At 41.8% G+C, this 11555-nt stretch overlaps 1 protein-coding gene across 1 annotated transcript; it reads left to right on the top strand.

The window, feature by feature from the left end:
• Nucleotides 1–8587: 8587 nt before the first annotated feature.
• On the top strand, nucleotides 8588–11035 carry six3b (SIX homeobox 3b). Its single transcript, XM_020646259.3, has 2 exons — nucleotides 8588–9631; nucleotides 10222–11035. Exons 1-2 carry the CDS (start codon nucleotides 8937–8939, stop codon nucleotides 10340–10342), a joined length of 816 nt encoding a protein of 271 aa, XP_020501915.2. The 5' UTR covers nucleotides 8588–8936; the 3' UTR covers nucleotides 10343–11035.
• Nucleotides 11036–11555: the final 520 nt, after the last annotated feature.

Raw genomic sequence — 11555 nt, 5'->3', positions numbered from 1 at the left:
TGACGTCAGTGGTGAAGCGGGAAATAATAAAACAAAATCCAGGTAAAACGACCGGATTGATCTCTTCAACTGCTGAAATGAATCATAAATTATAAATTAACGGAGAAACCGGAGAAAAGTCAAAGACAAAGAGAGAAAAACACGAGAAATGTTTATTTAAACAACCCAACATCATTTATTACTGGCGCCATTCCTGGTTGTGATGTCAGTGCCGTACAAAAATCCTACATAAACTAAAATAAATATGAAAACATAATTGAAAGTGGTCAGTACACAAAATTTTATGTCATAATATACAAATGTAGAAGGCTTCAGTGCTTTGTTTGGTCTCTGTTGTAGGATGATAACTATAATGCATGAATATCTTCCTAGATAATTAGTTTTAAATGAAAAATCACACGGGAAAGATTAAGTGTTTGCTGGTCCGTCTTCTTCCTCTCCTCTTATGATCAGCCCACAGACCTCAAGTCACCTTGATATAACTGAAAATGCTGCTTCAATGTACAGGCCTCTGCAAGGAAAGGGGGCAAGTTTAGCTCACAAGGGGATCCTGAATTCATCCTCTTGGTGACGTTAGAGAAAGTGTAATCAATGGAGTCATTCATCCTCAGGGTAACATGAGTTTCTGTACTGGAGTTCATGCTAATGTCTCTGAAAGTTTCACAGATGATTTAGTCTTGACCAGTTCTGTCATCCATTGATGGATTAAATATTTAGATCACTAACATTTCAGAACAGATTGTCATGGATTTTGTTAGTCAGACGGGCCACGTGCCAAGGATGTGTGTATTAGATATTGGTAGCAATCCAGTTCTACAATTCCTAATATTAGAAGAAAAGCTTCTGAACAACAAAATGAACAGTCCTTCCTTATTTATCCCTTTTCTCAACATGCAGGCAACATTTCTTGTACATTATAAATATCAATTAAAAGTAGAATTCCTTGCAAAGACAGATGATCAATGACTTTATTTGCTGCAAACACACGCGCGCGCACACACACACACACACTCACACACACACACACACTCACACAGCCCCTGTCTAATCTGTCACTCTGTCATAATTTGATCATAATCCCTAATCATAATCACATCGTATCTTAAAAGGTGTTCTCAATCTGGAGTGGGATTATGGGATTGCAGCGCTCGAGTGTGAATGAGCAATCAAAATATATTACCGTGTGTGTGGGTGCATGTTTGTGCTGGGGGGGGGGGGGGGGCAAAAGGGGGTGAATTTAATTTGGTGATGGTGGGGTACAGAGTCGCCCTCTCACTGATTCACCCCCTGAAACCGCTTTAAGCCTCATATTATAAAACAATAGAAACTGACCTGTTAAACGTGTTTGTCCTCCCTGTCGCAGTTCGTCTTTAATCTCGGTCACTTTAATTTGTTTTTATATAAGTACATGATATAAAACAAAACAAGATTAGTCCAAGAGACACGGGTCTATTGTCTTTCTAGTTTGTCTCCAACATCAACATTTTTTCCGTCCTTTCCATTTACAGCGTTGCTGGATGTCTCAACAACTACTCCATGGATTTCTATTCAATTTGCTTCAGGTATTCAAGATCCACAAAAGATCAGTTCTTATGACTTTGGAGATCTTTTGATTGTCTCTGGAACACTACCAGCAGGTCAGAATTTGTATTTTATCTAATGAAATACCTCCATCAACCAGTGCTGGGAAAAGTCTTCTAAAGGTTGGAAGTTACAAGTTAAAGCTCTGTACTCAAAGTCTCAAAACCAGAGTCCAATTATTCAAAGCAAAATGAACAAAAAGTACAACAAGACTGAAAAAAAAAAAAAAAGATGTGTTCCAGTACTTTTAGATTCTCTTGTTGATGTGAAATTATACATCTTAATTGAAAAGTTGATGACATGCCTTGTATGTAAAATCCCTTCAAAGACAAACTTTAGCTGAGAAAGAAGTCGTGAGGCAAATAGGACAATATTCCACCTGTGATAAAGCTGTAAAAACGTATTTTCCGCCTGTGTGTGTGTGACTTCTGGTGTTCCTGGAGGATGCAGGATTTTACACTTTTGCATCGGCTTCATTTTCCAAGACCGGAGGTTGCCGCTTGGTTTGCACGCTGATATTAGCTTTGCTGTGTACAGGTTTCATGGAGTTGCCGTCATGTCTGTACTACTACTCTTTGACTTTATTTACATACAAACATATCACACATTCAGACTTTCAACTCTAAAGCATGGCCTTCTTCCTCTTCCCTCTTTCTCATTCACTTTCATTTTAATTGATTGCATCTTCTTTGAAAAACATCAGCGCTCGTCACAGCCTCGATCACCTTTCACCCGGAGCTGTTTGAAAAGCTGCAGCTGCTTCAGAAACAGGCCACCTATATGGTGACACCAAAGCATGCCCTTTTGAACAATATTTATGTAATTTACTTGTTCTCAGTTCTCTATATCTCAAGGCCAGCAGACCTAGCTGACCCTTACAACCTGAACAAGCAATAGAAAACCAACAGATGAATTGCTGTGTTAGCAATGAGGGTTTTTCTCTTTCTTCTTCCTCTTCTTCTTGTCTTTTTTTCAGCTGCTGCTCCCGTGCTTTCACTCGAGATCTTCTTCCTCCACCCACTCCCGTCTTTTCATATCGAAAGATTTTGCTCTTGTGACTATAACCTTTTGGTGAGAGAATAAGTTGCCAGGAGATTTGATTTCGAAGCTCTGAATTAGAGGTCAAAGGAGCGCAATTTCCATTCATGTTGACTTACAATATACTGTTTCCCCCCCCCCAAGTGTGTGTGAGGTTATCCTGTGTATTTGTGTGTCTCAGCAGCATATGATTTTGAGTGGAGTAATTTAGCAGATGAGCGTGTGGCCATTGTTAAAGGGATAATCTGACTCTTGCTGCTCAGATAGGTTAACATGCAGCAGATTAGACCAGATTACCCCAATCCACACCAGACAGGACAGGGGCTCTATCCTCCCCCTCCCTCCCTCCCTCCCTCCCTCCCTCTCTCCCTCTCCCTCTGTCTCTCGGCCTTACCCCTCCTTTCGCTCCCTCTGAATGCAGCTTCGTTTTCTTTTTTTCTTTCTTGGCCTTTTTCTTTCTTCTTCCCTGTTTTTACTTTAAACCTTTTATAACCATGATTTGTCTTGTTTTATATCCTCCATCACTTTGTCTTCTCATCAAACAGGTCATATAATTTCTTCTACATGCATTCTGTCAAATCAAGGATCTCCATTCTTCACACTTTTGCCTGCTCTCATTGTTCGTCTTTTTTTCTTTTTTTTTTATTCGAAAATTATTTCGACCTGTAATTGTTCCAGCCGAGGTTTCCACTAAATGCATAAAAAAATTCCAAAGCTAGGGTAAGGTTATGCTTGATAAGTCTCGCACATTAAAGAATAAGAAAAGTGCAGTGAGTATTTCTGTCTTTATTGTAGGAGCAATATGGAACTCTGACATGTCATGTAGCATTCAAAATTGGTTCTTCAGTCCAAATTCAAAAGATTTAAGAGAGAGCTCCCCCCTCCCTGGAGTCGAGGCACACATAGTTTACCATGTCGCGGACGCTGAAGCTACAGCTAGGCATCAGTCTTGAAAGCTTCCTGCGTTCTAACCTGTCCATTTTTTAAAATGCAGCTCCAATATTTATCCTAATTTTACCGCGTTTCTGGAAAAAGAAGAGGCTTTTTATGTTGGGTAGAATCAGTTCCATCTGAACCACTTCCCTTGCACGCTTCCATCGCTGCAACACCTGTTGGTTTTGCAGTGATAACTGGTTTCATATATGGCAAAATGAGAGGCATCCAAAACGGCTGTGGGCGGGAACTTTAAAACTGACTAAAACTAAAAAACTTAATACTAAAAAATCTCTGTTCAAGAAATCAGGAATCCAAACTTAAGAGGAGGACATACTGGCTGCGGGTTGTTGTCAGAGAATCCAGCACATCAACATGAAGTGCATGTTTCCTTAATATCTGGTGAGATGAAGTAAAGTCATTTTATGGTTTACTTCAGTCATTTTATTTTTTATTAACCTTTATTTAACCAGGTAATTAAAGTAAATATTATGATTTGAGAGAGTAAATCTCTTACATATTGCACATTCCCTTCATCACATTGTCTTTGAATCCCTGTGTCATTCTTCTAACTTTGCATGATAATGTGTTATTTAAGGGTGTTAATCTATTAGCTGTGATTGCGGTGCGTGTGTGTGTGTGTGTGTGTGTGTGTGTGTGTGTGTGTGTGTCCTCACATCTTGACGGTGTGTCTGACAGCCAGACGTCGGTGAGGCTCCAGCTGTTTGTATTTTTGGCCGCTGGTGTTTGTTTGTCGGGCTGCTGCTGTGTTTGTGTCGCTCAGGCTATTAATTAAAACACCCTGAGTGGTGAGATGACACTAACAAAACAAACGCACAATAATGATGTAATTACTCCCTTAACATCTGGCCTAAAAAAAAAAAAAATAGCTCAGTGGGATTATTAGTCAAATTATCTGATTATTTTGTTTATTCCTGTGTCGCGTGTCACCGCTCGTCACCCATCTGCCGAGTGCAGACGCTTATTTGTGAACATCTGCGTGCGTTTCGTGGGCCGCAAACCTGCTAAGGTGTTTACACGTGTCGTCGTGTTTGTGTATGTGAAGTCTTTGCAACAAACAAACCGTCTCTTTTCCAGATGTTTGTTGCCTCAGCAATAAGAGCGCCAGGATTAACTTTTCAGGTGTTGGGTTGCAAACCAATTGGGCTGCAGGGTGAGATGCTCAGGTGCAGTTACACGAGCGCCCGTCCTGCTTGACTTTCTGTGACAGAGGTCAACCCGAGGTCAAATGGTGACCACACACACACACACACACACACACACACACACACACAGAAAACACACATAAACACAAGGTAACACAATGCTTCTTCCATCTGCAGACGGCTTTTCTTTCTTTGGATCAGTATTTGTGTACTTATGAGGAAGACAAATCTTACTTTTCAATTAAAGGAAGACATTTAGTTGAATTATTTTATTACTACTGTATTATGTTCAAAATAATGTAGTTTGTGATTTTAATTGTTTAATGTAAAACAAAGGGCATCCGACAATTAGGACCCAAATTAAAGAAAGATCTATTTTTCAGAAAACCTCACGATTATGTTGTGCTCCCCATGTGCCTCGGCCCCTCGGCCCCTCGGCCCCTTGGCCCCTGCATGTCATCCCTTAATCTCTCCTCCTTATATTTCCTGTCTCTCTTCAGCCGTCCTATCGTTTAACATGTTGGAAAACACACTCTTGCTTTGTTTCAGTGAATTTGAAGAAAATATTGATGCGGCACTCATGCCTGTTCACTAAATGTGAAGCTAGATAACTTAGCTCTTGGTCTAAAGACTGCAAGCAGAGGGAAAAGGTAGCCAGCTCTTGCTCTCAAATAACCCTGCAACAAGGACCATCACATTTCATTTTGGCCTTTTTGTCTTTAAGGTAAAGAGAGTCAGACAGGGAGAGTTTGGAGGCCTCGAGTCGAACCTGCAACCGATGTGTCGAGGATGGTAGCCTGTGTATATATCGGACCTGCTCGTCTACACACTAAGCTAAACCAGCCCCTTACATTTGAAACCTACAGATCAATCCAGTTTAAAAGAGTTACAACTCTTTTTTTAAGCTTTGGAGGTGCAGGCAGGTAGCTATTATTAAAGAGCTATGCTGTTTACCCCTGTTTCCAGTCTTTTGATAAGCTAAGCTAACCATCTTGTAGCTCAAGATTTAATGAGGGGCATTTATCTTCTCATCTTACTGCCAGCAAGAGAGCAAATAAGCACATTTGTCGAAATGTGTTCGATATAATGATGAATGTATATTTAAAAAATGTGTAATTTTTTTGGGCACGTTTTCATTAATTAAACAAAGATTCAACACTTGATTAACAATCAGGATCTGGTTAGCACGTAAAAAAAACAAACGCTGTGCTCCCGCTCTCCCCTCATCCTCATTTTCATCCCTCTCAATCTGCCACCATTGACCCCCCCCCCCCCCCCCCCCTCCTTCCTGTTTTTTGGTCGCCATTGTCCAGCGAACTCTCCTGGAGCTCAGTAAGAGCACAAAAGCACAACAAAGACCCAGGAAGTGATTAGTGGCTTAACGAGGAGGAGGCTTTGCGGGGAGTTGGGGGGGCGGGGGGGGGGCTGTACGGCCTCCTCCATGAGACAGGGCGAGAGGGTTAAAGTTTCAGGGCTTAAGAGGTCAGTGTTAAGTTGTTGAGGTCAGTGGAGGGGTTAATTAGGAGCCAGTCTTTTGTTTACGGGGGGGATAAGGAGACGCTGAGGAGATTCATCGTCGTATCCTCGCCGTTCCTCCTGCCACCCTGGAAGTGCCATCAACCCGCTTTTAGCCCGGCTCTGCTTTCCCTCCACCGCCCTCCTGATTGTGCTGTCGCTGAATGGAGATGTAGCTGAATTAACTTAATTGTCACCATTACGACACACTTGTCACCACAACACACACACACACACACACACACACACACACACACACCTTGAGGATGTCTCTTTCGAGTGTGTTTGGTACGTCCTTCCTGCTTCAACTGGAAGAATGTCTTTTCAACTTGGAGGAGCCCTGGCCATGACTGTCGCTCTGGGACTGTTGTGTGTGTATTTCTATTGTTCTGCTTCCAAAACACACACACACACAGACAGAAACATAGAATGTCCATCTTTACACTGAAGAGTCTTTTTTTTTGTTGTTGTTGTTGTTGGAGCAATGATTACTCGGGAATGTTCTGTCTTTTCAGAGAAAGCTGAGTCCTTCTGCTGGCAGAGCTGTGCCTATTGCAGCATCTTGGGCTGAAACACTCATTGACCGTAACTATCTCTTAACTCGTATTTAGCACATTTTCCATGTGTGCTGCAAATTTCATAGCCTGTTTGCAAACACACCAAGGTTAGAGCTGGTTTTAAGAACACAGCCTAAAGGGGAACTTAACTGTGGAGTGACTTGGCAAGGGATTGACTGTTAAAAGTTTGCATTTTCTTTCTGTACTATCATCGTCACATACGTTTGAAGGAATCGAAAGCAGTAGGGATTACCTTGACGAGCATGAACCCTACATCTCATCGAGGGGTGAAAAACTGGCACACATCTCCTCGCAGCAGCATGCAGGACATCTGTCTGTTTGGGTAATTGGCATTAACCCCTTTTTAAGCTGGGGTGACCCCCTTTTTCCCGGCCAACACATCTGCACTGAAGCTCAAATGTAGGCAAGTGTTTGTGTGTAACAAAACTGAATGAGAAGCTGCGCAGTGAGGGTTAAAAAAAAAAAAGAAAAAGTGTTTCTTTAGCTGCTTTTGTTAAGCCTTAAAATGCTTTCTTAATCGTATTTCATAGACGGTGTCTACAGGACGGTTGCCGCAATCCAAAGCATATGGCCCGGGGAAGCCAAAATGTGTTAATGCTGATTGAATATGCTGCTCTATTAGACTAATGTTTGCCTTCTGTATCGGCCTGATGCTAATCCAAGGTAACAGAATGGAGCCGCGGCGCAGCTTATCTCTGAATTTACGGATATTAGAGAATAGAAAAGTGATTAGAAAGTGATTAGAGTGCAGGGAGACCACTTAGGGAAACATACGCTTTCAGGTCTGGGTGAGATTTCCAATCACACCGGGTGCATTACTGCTATTAATGATGAGAGAGGCTTACCTGCAGGAGCACAGAGGTTATGAGAACGAGGTTCAGCTGATCGCAGACAGAGAGGCTCAGGTCAGGTTCAGGGGAGTGTTTCTTCTTGTTTTTCATTTTTAGGAAATATGATGATTGCATTTTTTTGGGGGGTATTTCTGTGTCCTTTAGACGACTGTTCTTGGCTTCATTTTTTATTTTAAGATTTATTTGGGGGCTTTTTATGCTTTTATCAGAGAGACAGGACAGTGGATGAAGTCAGGGAGAGACGGAGTGTGGAAAGATGAGCAAATGAGCCACAGGTCGGATTCGAACCCGGGCTCTGCACTAACCTACTGGCGCCCTGGCTTATTTGTTTTGAGTTTATGATTATTTTAATTATTCTCCATTTTAGAAGTCAACAGTCGTGATTGTCTTTTGCTTTTTGAGTCTGTCTTTACATCCCCTTTTTCCTTTTTTTGTGTGTCCCAGGAGGAGGTTTAAAATAACAGGAGATCAAAGAGCATATAGGGAAATCTGATTTTCATTTTTTAAATCAGGCAGCAGTGAAGGCCTGATGATATTTAACATAATATAATGAACACTTTACAGCACCTTTCAACACAGTGACAAAGCGTTCTATGTGGTCAAACTGGAAATTGAAGCGCAGGCAAAATCAGACCATTTAAACCATTAAACAAAAACATTTCTTACCAACAATAATTCATTATGAGACCTTTAAGTTGGCTATTACAATAAGACATGTGTGCTGGCACTGTAAACTGCTTTTTTTTAAAGAAAATTCAAACGTTTAAGAAAAAGAAAAGAGGTTGATCTCGAAAAAGGCAAATATTTAAATCTTAATCATTTGATACGGAAAAGTTCAGTTCTGGAAACCAATGATATTTTGGAAGTTCTAATATTCGATAAGAAATAAGAAAAGATGAAGACTCATGCAGATATATTTTAAACCCATCTTTAATGCGTCCCTCTCCATCTGGAGGATTCTTGGCCACGCTGATTTTTTTTTTTTTTTTTTACCAATCCAGTTCAGAGACCTTGAGTATTTTTTTCTAACAACTGTTTCCTTTCTGAAGGGCTTTATGTGTCAGCTTGAGCTCAAGGGGAGACAAATCCTCTGTGTTTGATTGACAGTGCTGTCATGACAACCTCACATCAGCTTTAGGCTGTCCAATCAGGAGTCAGACTCCGGGTCCCTCCCTGACTCCCAGGTGAGCTAAAGAGTCAGGCTTGACCAGATTTCTGTCAGTCTGTTCCAGCGCGTTTTTTCTTCGTCACTTTATCTTCACTCTGTCATCCAGATGATGTTCAGATCGACGCTCGACTTTTTCTCAGCCTCCAGGATCTTTCTGCCCAACTTTGCGGATGGGGCCCAAGTCCTGGCTCGCTCCCGGTCCCCGGAGGACCCTCCCTCCGCCTGTCCTCCTATGTCTCTCCCAGGATTGTGTTTCTCTGCGTCTCAGATCGCCAGTGTCTGCGAGACCCTGGAGGAGACCGGAGACATCGAGCGGCTGGCCCGCTTCCTCTGGTCCCTCCCGGTGACCGCAGACGGCCGTGACTCTATCTCTGAGCACGAGTCCGTGCAGCGGGCTCGCGCCGTGGTGGCCTATCACACGGGGAGTTTCCGCGAGCTCTATCACATCCTGGAGACGCACCGCTTTACGCGCGCCTCGCACGGGAAACTACAGGCGATGTGGCTCGAAGCTCACTACCGGGAGGCGGAGAAGCTCCGGGGGAGGCCACTCGGACCAGTTGATAAGTACCGCGTGAGGAAGAAGTTTCCGTTACCGAGGACCATCTGGGACGGGGAGCAGAAGACGCACTGCTTCAAGGAGCGCACCCGGGGGCTGCTCAGAGAGTGGTACCTTCAGGATCCATACCCGAACCCCGGGAAGAAGCGCGAGTTGGCACACGCGACCGGACTCACACCGACTCAAGTTGGGAACTGGTTCAAAAACCGGAGACAGAGAGACAGAGCCGCAGCAGCTAAAAACAGGTCAGTAACCTTGACTTAGAATAAGTTAACTACGAGTTTTTAAACAAATTACAGCGAGTAGATAGAAACCTGCATGTATGAGAGATCGAGATGTTTTATTACCTGTGTGTTGAAATCAAGGGAACTCTTTCTATTTCAGTCCATCATCCACTTGGTTGATTACTCACTTTCACTCAGTCGTGGAGGATATTTCCTCTCCACATGCAGCTAAGGTTGTGCGTAAAAGGGTCATTCATGCGTAAAAGCGCACGACCTTTCAGCTTGTAGTTTTTTTTTGTTTTCCTTGGGGTCACTCTTTCTTTCCATCACTCACTATAATTTGGTCCGGGGTCAGTGTGGGTCAACAATCCACTTGCTGAAGGCAAAACGTGCGTGAATGGGTGCAAATTGCTCAGCCCACATACACGGTAGATTATTGTTAGGAGGACAATCCTTTTTAACTTGTTTCTTTAGGATTTAAATTCCCCTCAGGAGCAAAACAATATAACAGTTGTATATCCATTTTATTTTGTTTTTCTTTGCCTGGTTTAAAATGAAGATGGATTTTTTTAATTTTTTTTTTTACATAACTTCTCTTTTTCATTTTTAAGGTTGCAGCACCATCGGATGTGTCCAAGCAGAGGAGGGTGCAGTCCAGATGAGCACAGGGAGCGTGTGGATGGAGAAACTCTTCTTTCAGTAACAGACAGTGACTCTGATTTGGACGTCTGAGACCTTGAATCTTTGAAATGGACTTACGTGGACTTTTGATGATCTGTGAGAATTGCAGGAGGATCATTGATGCGGAACAAAAGGGGGTGGTTGGGATTTGGGTTGCACTAATTATTTATAGCATAAGAATATCCTTAATATCACCTAACTCGGATGGTTTTGAGAAGATTGTTCCCTGAGAGTTGTACTCTCAGTTTAGTTTTTTTTTTACTGCTGGTTAGCTGATGATATGCTGCAGATCCAGACTAACTTTTCTTTTCTGCTATTTCACGACACCACTGGATGTTGAAGCTTCACATCTGATGACCCAGATTAGCTCATCATCAACCTCATTAAACAGACATCAAGCCGAGGACCCCTGTTGGACTTAAACCCGCGGACCCCCTCATGCAAGGACCTTTACAGACTGAAACCTTTCAGTGAGATAATCATTCTTATTTTCTCTAATTATGTGTCATTAGCTGTTGTTGTTTTTTTTTAAATGGAACTAGTGGTTTCTCTAGAAAGGACCCCCAGGTGACACTGCTGTAGACAATCAATACGCACTGCAGTCTACCTCCCTATCTGTCTGTCTGTCTCTTCTTTTTTTGTTTGTTTCTTTACTTTAAATTCTACTTCAAGTCCACAGAGTTTACTGTACAGTTTGTGATGTCATATTGTATGTCCAATTTGATGCTGAGATAATGTTTCATCTCTTTTATATAAATAAAGTAATTTAATTTATAACTTTCATTGTGCCTAGTCTTCTTTAATGACATTTTCACACAAATATGTGTGCATGTGTGTTTATGTGATAAATAGTGAGCTTTTACTGACTGAAAACAGCGTACACCTAGAGCCATCTGGCTCAATCCATTCATTCATTTTCTACAGCACACTTTATGTGGGATTACACGGAAAAAAAGGGACATTTCTACGTTTTTTTTAAAATCGTAACTTCTACAAATCAGCGCGAGTAAGCTGTGCATAAACTGTTAATTAATTGTTAAATAACAAGATGATAAAGCTTTTTAAAAAAAAAATCTAATAATATACTACAAAGTCGCTGAACAAATCCTCACCCTATGTAATAACTGCTCATATACAAGGACAGGAGTCACAAGTGAGTTTGTTTTTAAATGTCATGAGCGTATCAGCTGTAAGTTTGAAGAAACAGTTTCTGTTCATGTACAATAAAATAAAATAAAACAAGACAAAGCATTTACATTCAAGT

Source organism: Labrus bergylta, chromosome 21, assembly GCF_963930695.1.
Source record: "Labrus bergylta chromosome 21, fLabBer1.1, whole genome shotgun sequence".
NCBI lineage: Eukaryota > Metazoa > Chordata > Actinopteri > Labriformes > Labridae > Labrus > Labrus bergylta.
Note: the sequence above shows the minus strand (reverse complement) of the source record. Positions and strands in the feature narration are given on the sequence as shown.

What these genes read in the sequence shown, in the direction of transcription:
- six3b (XM_020646259.3), top strand. Translation starts at nt 8,937, where the DNA reads ATGATGTTCAGATCGACGCTCGACTTTTTCTCAGCCTCCAGGATCTTT. An exon ending in GCCGCAGCAGCTAAAAACAG is followed by an intron (nt 9,632 to 10,221) that starts GTCAGTAACCTT and finishes TTCATTTTTAAG; the next exon opens with GTTGCAGCACCATCGGATGT.